Consider the following 14,089-nt stretch of genomic DNA (forward strand, 5'->3'; position numbering starts at 1 on the left):
CCATCTTTGCTGGATAAAGCTACCCTTTATAATCTATCCTAAGTTGATTTGGAAATCACGAAGAAATGGGGGGAGTCTTTCAGCCAAGACGTTCTTTTGTACATTTTTTTTTTTTCAAGGGATAGCACTTTCTATAAAGACTAACGTTATCTCAGCCAACTTCAATTTGGCTACAAAAGCTTTGCCTTTTCTCTTCTTCCTTCACTTCCAGTGAAACACATTTGTGAGTTCTTGACTCCTCCTTGAACCACAGTATTTATTGTCCTGCTCTGCTTTTCCCCAGACCAGAATGCATTTCAGTGGCAATTGAGCGTTTTTTCCTATAATTTTCAGTGCATTTGGGGTATTTGTAGAGTGTGCGTTGCTGAGATAAGTAAAAAGCATTTGGTTTTGTTGTCCTTAACAGCATCATTTGAGACATCGCCTTCCTAGCTGTGAGGGTGCCTTAAATGTTTGCTGATAGCTTTTTGTGTTGATGATTTGGGATAATCTGTGCAATAGGACCGAAGCTGTTCTTACACGGTAAAACTCCCCATCTTCACGCCAGGAGGGGAGAAGAACCGTCAGCGTTTCGATGGAGGAGCTCAGAAGGAAGCCGAGTCGCTACCTAAGGCTGAGGAGGAAAGCTGTGCCGTGGCAGGGAGCCAGCTCGCGGGGATGGGGACGGTGCCATGCGTTTCGGGGGTGCGTGACTCACTTCGGAGCGCTTCTGTAAAATGTCTCCCGAGCAATTCGTCTGGCGAGCGCAGCGCTCGTCTCCTGGCTGGGAAGCAAGCAAGCCCCTTATAAGTCATCTGTTAGTGTCTCCAAAAAGCCTTGTAATCCCTATTGCCAAGCAGCTTTTGTCAGAGCAATAACATGAGATGCAGGAAGCAAGGGAAAATAATTGTGTCTGGAGGTTTGACTATCACTCCTTGTGGAGAATTCATGGACACGTTTCAGTTTACCTTGTATAATCTAGTCGAGCATTTCTCACTGTGTCCATCACGAGGGTCTCTTGGCAGTAACCAATTCTAATCCCTTAAGATTTTGTTAAGAGCTTCTTGAAAGAAAAAAAATAAATCGATATATCTTACAGCTCCTTGGCTAGGTCTTCCGTTAGGTTTAACATCCAAATAGCCATGACAGTTCGTGTGCGCTCTTCATGACAGCGATGGCCTTGCTCAGGGTCCATAGCTTGCATAGTGCAGCTCTGCCACGTGTCCTCAGAAATGCAACCTGGTGGGGCATAAAGTGGATTCATCTTTGCCTCAGAGGTCTCCCTGGTTCCTCACACCCAAACGCCATCTAAGCCTTTGCTGATTTTTCAGGGCAATGCTGCTCAGCTGGTGCCTTTCCCAACCACCAGCCATGGTGGAAACCCTCCCCTGGTGCCTCCTCGCCTTGTGTGCTGATTACGCTGCATCCTTTCCAACAGTCTTGCCTTACTTGTAGCCATGCAGGACATATGTGTGCAGGTTATTCTCCTAACCTGTTGCTGTGATGGCACCACCCTGTTCTTTTGCATCCCTCCATGGGCTCCCCTTTTCTCTAACACGTCAAACCTAAGTTGCTGCTTTTCCTTTTCACAGCCCTTAGAGCCCATCTTCTCTCACTGTCTGTCTCAAGACCAGTGCTGCTGTTGATTAGCCAGCGTCACCCAGTTGTGGGGTTTCTAAACAGGCTCCTTCGTGCTTCTTCCCATACGGTCCTTAAGCTCACCGGGGCTTCTCTGAAATATCTGCCCCCAGGGACTTGTTCTTTAAAGCCCTTCATCTCTGGTCCCACTAGACGATTTAAGGACAGTGGTCCTGCACTCAGGTGAGGGATGAAGATGACCAAAGTCTGTAGAGGGGGGGTGTGGGGAAATAGCCATTCCCAATTGCACAGCTGGGGTAGGATGTGGGAGACTACGAATGCCCAGTAAAACTACAGGTGGGCAAGATCATGGATATCCCACAAATAAATCCTTGCGCAAGCAATTGTGCTTGCCCCTCTGCACTTGAGCAAATGAGGCACATTCTATGTGAGCTGTGGTGTGTCTGCACTGGGACCCTGAGGCAGTAAATTTGTTCCGGTTAATCAGGAAAAAGATTTAGTCTTGCCTTTGTCAAAAGAAGGGGAAGGGCAGAGGAAGGAAAGGGGAAAGAAATAGGGTAATCCTCTTCCCAGTTACATTCCTCCTGTCTGTTTGGAAATGGTTTGACTTGTGGGTGTTGAGTGCCGTGTGTGTTTGAAAGGGCACCACAGAGCTCAAGACCTGGAGGAGAAGAGAGTCATTTATCTGTGCCTCAGCGCTGATTTGCTTGCACAGAAGCCAGACCCAAGGCACACAGTACAAATCCAGACTGGATACAGAGGCGTGATGTGGTGTTTGGGCTTTGCCCAGCACGGGGTTAGAGCCCAACTCTGAGATCCATCTTTTGGGAGTCTGCGTTAGCACGAATCTGGATGGGGACCTGCCCATTCCTGCCCATCCAGCACAGATCTCATCACCGTTCACGGCTCTCAGCTATTTTGGTGGAGGTGACAGAGGAGACGGGAGGCATGGACGGTAAAAGGGCTGGGAGAAGCTGGATGGGGGATAGCGTTGGCTCCCTGGGCTCCAGCACTTCATCTCCATCCACCCAGCAGCAGGGATACCTGCTGTGCCCTGCCAGCGCCGGCGGGTCCTCGCCTGCACCACCGCGAGCGCGGCACAGCGCCAGGGCACTCGCTCTCGTTATCTGTTGCTGGTTCTTCGTGAGCGTTAATGGGAGCAGGATGTGTGTGGCAGACTGATAATGTGCTTCTGACAGTCAAGGACTAGCACCTCCACAACAGCTTGTGTTTGTATCGCGCTTTTATGAATAAGCTGTTTTAAAAGGGTCTGAAATCGCGTTATTTCAGCTATTCTGATTTGTATCGCTAAATAATGCAGCTGATACTGCTGAAACTTGATTTCTTCATTGACCTGGGTTTCTTTTGTTCATTTCATGGGGGCGATGGATTTTCTGTTCATTTTATCCTGCGGGTTAACCCTTACCTGGAGTGTACAAGTTTACCTCGGGGTTTTCTCAGCCGTATCAGGAGGTGATGGGTAAGCACCATGCCCTCGCCTAGTGGTCCTCAAACACTGCCTGCAGGGAGGAGTTTTGCACCCAGCGTTTCAGCCCAAATCAAGGCCAGGCTCTACTCCCCAAATTCGGTGACGCTGGGGGAGGATGAGCACTGTCAGCGCAGTGGGGTGCGTGCTCCAGATGTGCCATGCGGAGTCTGACACCTTCCCCGGCTCAGGCGGGAGCCGCGGCTTCCTACGGGCATTTTCGGAGCGTTTGGTCTCCCGAAGGATTCCCACTGGGTTTTAAGGTCCAAATACAGGGGTCGCTTCCCCCATGGCTGCAGCCCCTCGCAGGAGGCGTACGCTGGCAGTCAGGCAGCCGGCAGCAGCGCTCTGCAATTCTGCTCGGGAGACTGCTTAAATTTCTTGGAAACCTTTTGGAAAACTGATGTTGCTGAGGAGCAACCAGAACCACCTACCGGCTAGGATGAGACTCTCTGAGCTGCTCTTCTTGAAGCCTTTGTCCTTGGCTTCCATCAAGTGTTAGTTCAAATAGGTGCTGGGGCTCGTGTCTAGGCTGCATCCTTACAAAAGATGGCCCTGAAGATCTGATGGCATTTTCCATCTGTCACTATCATGATCCGAAACAAGAGCTGTCTCAGACAATTTTTGCCTGACAGCATCACGGTTCCTGTTCATAGCTGCATCCCGCTCAGCCACCAGCCTGTCTCTGTAGCTGCTTACACCCCTGAGGGTTTATTTACAGAAACGACACAGCACCGGCTTTTGAAGGAGGTCCACGCTGTGAGAAAGGCTCTGAAAAAGGAGGTATTGGGTTTCAGGACTGCTGTTTGCTCTTCTCTTTTAATTGCTGTCTCTTTCCATAAAATGTTGCAGTTAATAGTTATGGTGATTGGTGTAGCCAATTTGAAAAATAATTACTGTCTGCTTCAAGATTATCTTTCCTCCTAATTAAAATCCTGGACCTCACATATTAAAGGTGCGCTGTTGACACAGCATCCCATGTGCGCTCAGACAACCTCATTTGGATTTACAGAATTAATTAGGTTTTATTTCCATCCCCAGCTGTTCTCTCCTGCACCAGGAATGTGGCCACTGTCTCAGTTGGCCAGTGGTGGGAGAGATAAGAGGGAGGTCTTCCTTCATAGCTCCCAAACTCCCATCACAAACCAGTCATTAAAAAGTATTCCCCAGACCTCACTGGAGGATTTCCCACCTTCACTCTCCAGGAAACAAATTGTAAGGGCTGTGGCAATGGCCTGTGTTATGGTTTGGGCATTATATGTTACGTAATAATTATAATTATTATATAATTATAAATATAATAATAAAATAATAGTAAATAAATAATATTATATAATTATTATGTAATAATTGTTATTACATGTCATCTCCGGGCGTGGGCTGGGACAGCCTGGAGCTTGTCACCCCCTCCCAAAGCTGCATCCAGCAGTGAGAATTTATGGTGCTGTAAGAGTGAGGTTTGTCATCCTTCTCATTTTACCTATGCTGTGCCTGCAATGTGGGTTAAAAAAGCCTTTTTTTTTTTTTTTTAAATTATTATAGGAATATGAATTGTGGTTATTCCCTACCCCAATATTATTGAGTGAGTGTTCATGAGCTGCATATGCTGAGGTGGACACGATGGGTTGGCTTTGGTAGGGCTGCTTTGGGGTGCTGGTTGCGCACAGTTGTTGGTCTTGGTAGGGCATTTTGGGCAGGCTGGGTTGCAGAGAATGGCATGATTCTGTAGAACGCGTCTGTGTTTTACCCAGGTTATTTTTTTTCATCATTAATACGCTTAAAACGTTGGGGTTCACATGAATGTCCTGCACCCTCGTGCAAGGGTCACTCTGTCATGCTGTCAAGGTCGTTGTACGTTCGTACAGTTTTTACAGACTCTCAGCAAAACCCGAAAGTTAATATTTTGGGCAGGCCAGGAGGTCACCACTATCTTTCTGTGCTCCAGCTGGCAAATTGCTAAAAGGCGAGTTTTAAGGCTAAAGCAACTATGGGACAAACCCCGTTGGTTGTGTCTTCCCCCAAAACCAGCCAGTTATGTGGCTTGACAGTTCTTCCCAGGTAGTTTCCCTGCTGGGTGAGGATACCCTAATTCAGGGAGTTAAATGGTTGTGATAATCTCCCATTTGTCTCTGCAGGCCGGGGGTCTAATGTGCTTAAACTCATCAAGGAGGCTGTTTTATGGCTACCTGCAGGAGAAGATCGCCTTGGCACTGCAGTGAACTTCCTTGGGTCCCCATAGCACAACCCATATGGCCAGGCAAGGCCAGAAAATGCTGATGCTTTGCCTCCGAGATATTGTTTTTGCCCCAGTTACTTGCTCCTTTCTTCGTGCTGGATGCCAATATGCGTCTGACAAGTACCCCCTTCCCAAAAACGTTGCACTCATCCTTTGCTAAAGCTGCAGGCGCTTAAACACCCCTGGGGTATGGGAACCCAGTAAACCCTGCCATGCCCTTCCTGCACGTGCCGAGGTGGTCACTCTGCTTCCAGAATTTGATTCACCAGAAAAGTCAATTTTTCTCTTATCTGGCTGAGAACAAGCCAGTGCGTTGTGTGCCTTGGTTGCTAAATTTTAATGGCTTTCGTGAAAAGCTAATTTGCAGGATTAAGGCTCGGCTCTCCCGAGGGTTCCCGCTGTCTGAGCACCAGACCCTCAGAATCGGGGCAGAAAGTGCGAACGAGGAGCAAGACGCTTCCCGTGGCTCCGCGTGCCACAGCGGGACCCAGCTCAGGGTCCCAAACCTCCGGGTGAGAGCACAGAGATGCCACGTGCTGCCCTCCGCTTCCTTGTGCTTTTTATCCAAAGCGCTGCCAGTCTCTCACCTGAACCCCGGCCCTTTGAAATAGCTATTAAAAATAATCGGAGGGCTCGAAGGGGGCTGCGACACGGCAGGCTGCGCTGCCTGCACCCATCCTGCCTGCTGCGGGGCAGCGCCTGCGTCAGACGTGCTGGGGATGGAGGGTCTGCATTCGGGGAGGGGGGACACCTTCTACCTCCCCCCAAACCTTTTGCTTTCTGATTTTGGTCTCCTGACAGTGTTTTTGGTTTTTTTTTCTGCTGAGCAAATGAGATAAGTTGCCTGTGCAATAAACGCTGGGCACTGGAAACGTCTTATAGGGTGTTGATGCTGCAATAACTTTTATCGGCAGCCCAAAATACAACTGCTGACAGCGTTTCTGCTCGTGCATCACTACAGGGCGCCTCCTTCCCCTGCTCTTTTTGCCATCCCTCATAAAAACTAACGCACTTCTCAGCAGCAAGCGCGGCTGACCGGCATATCACATATAGTATATATTGCAGTATGCCACGTTGTGTATCTCATGGACTGACGTTGCAGAGTGTGGTGATGTATTTTGGTGCAGGATCACAGTAGGAGTTGCCGGGTGTAACAGGAGCACAGCAGTGCGGTTTAGCTCTTGCCGCCTGGTGACCCTTTATTCCAGGTCAAAGGTTTTTACAGCCCTGTTGTGTTTACTGTCAGTGTAAAGACCTTGATTCATCAATGAAAATCATCGGTTTGCGTGTGTGAGAGTGTGTCTGCTTCAAGGGGTTGCTGGAGTCTACTTGACATGTGGATGGTTTGATCTATGGTATTGATCTCCTAGGTTGATTGGAAGATAATTGTAGGCTGAAGTACTGAAGGCCACCGTTGCAAGCAATTCGTTTTTCATAAAGGATTGCTGAGGCCTGAGATGCTCCAATGCCATAGCAACAAGTGTGATGTAACCGCCAGACAGAGAGCAGGAGGATGCTTATTCACGAAGCAATCCCTAGAGAGGCTTTTTCTTGGCATGGAGAACTCTTCTGCTAGTCAGAACCCTCTCACTTCGAATCACCAATATATCTCAGTCAGAGGCTGGAGAGAGGAAACGGGCAAGCCACGAGCTTCGTGTGCGGGAGGAATAACACCCTTTCCTCTACTCTCCCTTTGCAGGTACTGGCTAACAAACAAGGTGCACATCAAGCGACCCACCACCGGCCTCCTCATGTACACCTTAGCCACTCGATTCTGCAATCAGATCTATCTCTACGGCTTCTGGCCCTTTCCCCTGGACCAGAACCAGAACCCAGTCAAGTACCACTACTACGACAGCCTGAAGTATGGCTACACCTCGCAGGCCAGCCCGCACACCATGCCCTTGGAGTTCAAAGCCTTAAAGATGCTGCATCAGCAGGGAGCCTTGAAGCTGACTGTGGGGGAGTGTGATGGGGCCACGTAGGGTGGTCCCCAGCCGTGTTCCTGCACATCCACAGGAGGAAGGGGAGGGGGCGGAAAGGACGAGTGGTGCCTGGTGGGGTTGGTTGTCTTTGTTAATGCGCAGAACAGCGACACAAATATATATACGTGGTACCTATATATATTGACCTGAGTATTATAACTGTTTGGTGTTCACCAAGGAAGGGGCAGGAGAGATGCAGGAGCATCTGGCGTGACTGGCCTGGACAAGACCCCTTGCCGTGGGCTTGCTGGGCTTGGAAGGGCGTTCGACCTACGCCCGAGAGGGCGTGAAGGTGGCCTTGGTTTTTGAGGGTAATGTTAGGTGATGGGTAAACCGTTAAGCCGTTTGTCGTGACTGGTCCGAGGTTGGTAGTTAGTTTGTTTGGCCAAGGACGCCGGCGCTCTGCAGCGAGGCACGTTCTTGGCCCCGTGCTCGTGGTGGGGAGGGGAAGGGGCAGGGAGCGGGGTGGGCAGGGAAGGTTTGTTGGCGGCTCTCACAGCTGAGGGACTGCCCATGGCACCGAGCAGCACCCGTCTCCTGCCCAGCGGGGACCGGTGCCCGACAGAGTCGCACACAGATCCATCCGAGACATGGACCGCCGGGCTGAGCGCAGCCTTCGGAGAGGCGAGGGAAAGGCCTCCTGAGCTGCACCTTGATCTCCAGGAGGTGGTGGGGAGCTGTGCTGAGCTGATCCCGCTGGCATTTGCTGGGAGAGGAGATGTGAGGGCCTCCAGGGAGCGGGCACGTCGGCGTTGAGCCGGGCGGAGAGTGAGGAGGATGCTGAGCGTGTATTTTCTCTTCCTTTCCTAAGGAGCAATTTAGAGAGGAGCAAAGATGCTGGAACATGGCGGGAAGGAGGTTTGCTGCCGCAAACCGGCACCATTAGTATTAAGTGTCTTAACCGTGCCACAGTCGAAGACACTCAACATCTGGCAGAGCTCGTGAAAACCATAAGTACATCTAGCTCTTAATTCCCAAATGCCACCTGCTAAGCAGCCTGCCTTCTCCCCCCCCTCCAAAAATAACCGCTGAAATATTGGCGATAGGCCTGAGACCCAGCCAAGCAGAAAGTCCACAGGACTTCAAGGGACTTTGTCAAGCCTAAATAATTTATTTTCACTTCCTCCGCAAAGAACCAGCATACAGCACTATGTTCCTGAAGTCCTGCTCTCTCCTTTCTTTCAAGCTCCAATTAGCTCTTACTCCGAACGGTTAAATAGGATGTCAGGTGGGTCTTGATGGGATGCTTGACTAGTGATGAATGTCAAAGTAGTAATCTTTTCTCATGTTTTTTTTTTTTCAGAAAGAACGCGAAATATAAAGACATTTTTGTAACCACATTTGCTTTTCTCCTAAGTTTTGGGCTTTTTTGAGGGAAGAAGCTAGATTGGTCTGATTATCCTGTTTAATTTTCTGCTTCTGTAGCCTACTCTATTTGTCTCCTAATTGGCACTCAGTGCCAGAATGCAGGTGAGTCGGGTTCAGTGAGTGCAGTTTGGGTTTAATTTGTGGGAGAGCAAGTAACGCTACGCAGGCGAGCCTCAGCCGTGCGCTGCAGTGCTTTCCTGGTGGGGTTTCATCACCTCTCGGCCTCCTCCTACTGCTGGTTTTAAGGTAAAAAAGGTATGGTTTGGGGCTGAAATGTTTGCCATTGTCTCTTTAAAAAACTGAGCGCTTCGAGTGGTAAAAGGAAAAATTCGCTTTCATGTTTTGGGACATAGAAGCTACTGTACCCTTAGGAGCTTCCAGCCTGCTAATTAGTGTCAGATGAAGAGGCCTAAGATTAAGGTATAAGTAACATTATAGTCAATAAATGTGGGCTAATCTGCCACCGAGGGGATGTTTCTTTCCAACTCCAGAAAATTATTTCTTTTATGTATTTTTTTTTTTTAAAAAACCTGGTGCTTTTTTTATTATTTTCGCTTGAGTTTAGTTGCGCAATAAAGCTAAACCTGGCTGTGAACCTCGGCTGAAGCCGCTGGGGTTTCCTGAGACGGGAGGAGACAGAGAGTAAAACTGCAAGGTGGAAGTAGTCTGCAATCCCGAGGAGCTTCCCGCGATTCAGGAGCGGTTGTTAAAGCGGGATAATTCCCTGGTTTGTCCCCGGGGCGGAGGAGGGACGGAGTAGGGATGAAGCCACAGGGACTGCTAAAGCCAACTTGTATTGAGGGGCCTGGGCCACGGCACTGATTGCTGTTAGCAAACCTTCTTTTTAAATAAAAACACAAGAAACGAAATAAACGTGCCGGGGGTTTATTTTTTTATTTATTTTCATGGACTAGAAGGGTGAGAAGAGTTGGGGCAAGACCATAAAATGCCACGTCATTTCAACGGGGAGACCCTGTAATCTTCTTGGCCAGTGAAGGAAAGGGGAAGGCTGGGCTTGTTTGCCCATCTGGGGTGGGTGGCAGTGCTCTGCCAGGGGGACAGCCGTAGCCACCAGGATGTCCTCGCTGTGCTACCGAGGTTATTGAGCTGAATCTAACGGCAGCACAACGCGGGTGGGCTGGGGGAGCGGGGGGTGGTGAAAAGGGGATGGGAGAAGGGATCTCTGGTGCCCTTGAAGCAGCTTCTGGATCAGAGCACAGGCAAGTTATAGGGAAATTATCCAGGGGGATGAAATTGCTGGTGATGTTTCTGTTCCCGGAATGGACCCTGCTCACCCCAGTTTTAAAAATACATTAAACTGAGAGGCAGACCCTGCAGCTATTGAAATCAATGGCTGAGCTCCCATTTCACCTCACTGCCCTGCGCGTTGGTCCCTGCTGAGTCTATACGCACAGAACCACCTAGAAATCTCCCCTTGCTTTAGTGGGTTGTGTCCAGTCTTCTGATCCGGTTCTCTGAGCAGCTTCTCAGAGTGGTGCCACTTTGAGGTGGTTCCCAGGGCGCATTCCAGGCTGCCCATCATGAGCTGCACTTGTTGGCAAGCTGAAGACCCCATTGGAAACACCCTTGATCATCTCCGTTTCCAGGCAAATAGCTCACCAAGCCCCAGCCCTTGCAGCTTGGCACGCTGTAAATCCCATGTGCTGTTTCTGAGCAGTGGGAGCAGAGTTTCGGGCTCACCTTCTGCTCCGCACAGCAGGGCTTGCAGTAGGTGGATGCTATTTGGGCTGTTTGGGGGCAGCTGTCAGCCCTTGAGTAGCTGTGGGGCTGTGGTAAAGCAGCTGCTAGATGCTATGGGGACCCGACGGCAGCACCAGGCTGCTGCTTGATGAATTTCTTCATGCCCAATTAAGGCTCTCCTGTCATCAGGAGTGAAACAAAAACAGAGTATTGATGCTATTCAGGCAGAGATGCTGGTGCATGTGTCGCACCTTGAGCGTACTTACCTCCCGGAATGACAGCAGTGGCTCCCTTCGGTCTTCACTCCTCCAAACTGGCGATGCTGGTGGCTCTGGGGTGGGGAGCTTCCTCCCATGGGTAAGGCACATTTGTGCCAAAAACGCCTTTGGATGATAGCAAGTGACCTGAACTGGTAAAATAGAGGTAAACTTGAGTCTCCACCCAGCTAAGCCCACAGTCTGGGGCTGCGTTTCCCAGCGTGTCTATTTGGGACAATAGTCTAATGGGTGCTCCTGGCCAAATTCAGCATCCTTTTGCTGGCCACGGGCCTCTGGTGCATTTTCCCCTTACAACAGCTTGGGGATAAGGGTCTTGTCTCGCGCGCTCAGCTGCACCACGGTCAGAAGCACAGCTGCCTGAATTGCTTTTCTTTTTAACCGTGGATCGCTTGGTTACATCCCAGCCGTCAGATCTGCCACGCGCTTCTTTGTGCCTCCGGGCTAACCGCCAGCCCAGCCATGAAACCTCTCCGCACCCTCCGACGCCGCTGAGCATCGCTGCACGCACGCGCTCGCTCCCGTTCTCCTTCTCCCCTTGATTACTCCAGTGATTTTGGTCCCTGCTGAGTGATGCTCGAGGAGCCAGCCCGTCATTACAGACCTGTCCAGCCTGAACAAGGGTCCTTCAGACAAGAAGTTTAATTCCGTTCTCGCCACGCTCGTTGCTCTGTGCGCGCGTGTGCCGCAGAGCCGTGCAGAGGAGGAATGCGTTAGCACAGCACTTTTATTCTTCCTATAAAAATATATATACATACATAGTGATGTGACTGTTGCTCTGCTGGGGGAGATCTCACCCGTATCTTGCACTGGCTTCTGCGGTCAAGCTGCAGAGCTCCGTGCTGCCAAGTTCCTCTACAATTAATGACTGCACTGCCTTATTTAAATCCAACTTGGGTGAGTTGCAGCAGTGCCTCTGAACTGTGGCACGGGACCCCGGCTGCCTCCTGTCGTCCCCAGCCCCTCTCCTGGGCAGGGCTGGCAGAGGCACGGCATCCCTCCCGGCCACCAAAGGAGAGGGATGGAGGAGGGACCATCACCTTCCCCTGATCGCTTCATCAGCTGGGGCTCGGGGCAAGGTCAATAACCAACCCTCTGCTTCCGTCACAGCCCAGATAATTAGTGAACTTTGGTCGGGCATTGGAATAGACTGCCCAGGGAGGTGGTTGAGTCCCCATCCCTGGATGTGTTTAAGAGACGTTTAGATGTGGTGTTGGGGGATATGGTGTAGGGGAGAACTTTGTAGAGTAGGGTAGCTGGTTGGACTCGATGATCCCAAGGGTCTCTTCCAACCTAGACAATTCTATGATTCTATGATTCTATGAACAAAGTGTAAATAGTCCTTGTGAATTGCAGTACAAATTTTTTTAATTTTTTTTTCAAGCTGCCTGAGGCGTTTTTTTAGTGCTAATAAACAACCAAATCATCTTTTTTTTTTTTTTTTTTAGTTGAGATACCAGTCTCACAAACAAGAAAGACGCAATATTTTGTTTTGAAGGTGTGATGAAAATTGTTTTCATTTTTACATTGCATTTGAGATACTGCTTGGGAATAACACTGAACACTGCAGACTTCAATCAGTCTCACTTAAATGACATAAACGGTTTCAGTTGATCCCAATATGAATTAATTTTTAATTTTGTGCAACGTAGTCTCAGAATGGTTTCACAATCTACAGACCTTGATATATAGATGTTATTTTTTGACCACCACTCCTTTTAAAAATTTAAACGATCTAATTTCATGCTAGAGAGGCTTGAAACTATGGAAATTAAAGCTTAAAGCTTTCAGAGACCCACAGGGGACAGCAGGCAGGGAAGTGGTTTGCTCCGGAGTGCCCCTCAACATCAGGAGGTAAAACCAGGCACATAACCATGGGCTCCAGCATAATGCTTTGTTAAACCACACATTTTTTTAGCTTTTTCACTATTTTGGTTGCTTTCCTTTTTAGGTTTCTCACATTTATGAGTGGTTTATTAACACATATTTTCACTTCTAAATGTTAGTCGATTGCCTTTGGCAACAGACAGCAGAATTTCACTTTGGGGTACCCGTTTTGACCACATCAAGCTCTTTCTAGTTTTCCCTTTTTTCACCTCTGCTGCCTCTTATTTTTCCCTATGAAAACAACTGAGCACCCATGAGCTGGCAAGTCTCCTCTGCAACCCCAGTACCGTCACGGGATGGCTCGTGTCCAAGCTCCAGGTTTGTCATCTCTTCACTGTGGATACTACAGGACTCCCAGCTTAAGCTCCAGGTTGGAGAGGCCACCATGGGAGGATGGACTACATGTCTCATTTCTTTTTCCCCATGGACAGTTGCATGTCACCCATGTATGCGAAGATAGCCTGGGACAGAGGCCTGAATGATAACCAAAAAAATCATCATTCTCTCAAGATGATGGCCTTCTCTCCCAGTACAGCAGCATCAAGGAATTCAGCAATAAGCTCCTTTTCCAGCTGGGAATAACTCTTGTTCAGCTCCATCAAACGCAGTCCGATGCAGAGCAAAGCCGTCACATGCCAATTACATTCACAACCCAGCTGAAGGCAGATGCATTTAGCTGCTTAACATCATCTCCAAGCAAATCTACAAGCGCTTCTACAAGAACCGCAACCACCTCCCACCAACCCTTCCCACCCTGGTGCTCTCACGACCTTGTGCATGAGCTGAGAATAAACACGAAGGTAACCGCGTGGATGGAAATATCCCCCCCCCTCCATTAGCATAGGAATCCTCAGCACCCAGCCAGCAGCAACTATCTCCAACCCCCTAAAAAAGCTGCAGGGCAGGAGGAGGGCACCTCACCCCAGCCCTGCATACTCTAGGGATGGTGAGGAGATGCCATCTTACAGGAGATACCAACCTCCTTGAAGATTGCACAGCGCAGGCACTGAAGTTACTGCGCACGCACTCAAAACAGGACCGAGCTGCATCTATTGCATTGTATCGGTGAGAAAAACACAGAATTCGAGCAAGGATTAGGCACCAGGACAAGCAGTGTGCCCTTGAACGCCGAAAAGCAGCTGGGGGTGTTGTGTCCCCCCCAAAGTTCCTGGCCAGATCAAGCCCGCCGGTGCCACCGGAGGAGTGCAGCCAGCAATAAAAGTTAAGTCCCTCTGTGTTGAAATGGTGGCACTCCGTCTGACACCAATGCTGTGCCTCCAGCAAACAAAACCTCCCGGGCGTTGTGAAATATCCGCAGCTATTTGCTGGTTTGGTTGCCTGGAGAAATTCCTCTGGCGAGGGCCGACGAAGCACTCCGTGTTCTTCCACGACCCAGGCAGCAAAGGTTAAAGCCCATTATAGGAATGTAATGGGTTTTTTAATTAGCACTCTGGAGAGCCTGACACGCCGCTTTCTAGAAAACGTTGCAATTTTGGCTTCAGCCGGAACCACAGAGCAAGGAAAATATTACGCTTGGACCATCAGTCTTGTAGTATCTTGCTGCACAGCTTCC

At 49.5% G+C, this 14,089-nt stretch overlaps 1 protein-coding gene across 1 annotated transcript in view; it reads left to right on the forward strand.

Moving 5' to 3' along the window:
- The window catches only part of ST8SIA2 (ST8 alpha-N-acetyl-neuraminide alpha-2,8-sialyltransferase 2), a 32,123-nt gene extending 24,710 nt beyond the window's left edge, over positions 1-7,413 (forward strand). The window contains exon 6 of the mRNA XM_082488867.1: positions 7,000-7,413. Coding sequence (XP_082344993.1) covers positions 7,000-7,285 — 286 coding nt within the window. The 3' untranslated portion in view covers positions 7,286-7,413. The remainder of the gene's footprint in view (positions 1-6,999) is intronic.
- The last annotated feature ends 6,676 nt before the right edge of the window (positions 7,414-14,089 follow it).

Source organism: Vanellus vanellus (assembly GCF_965231255.1).
Source record: "Vanellus vanellus genome assembly, chromosome: 11".
Lineage (NCBI taxonomy): Eukaryota > Metazoa > Chordata > Aves > Charadriiformes > Charadriidae > Vanellus > Vanellus vanellus.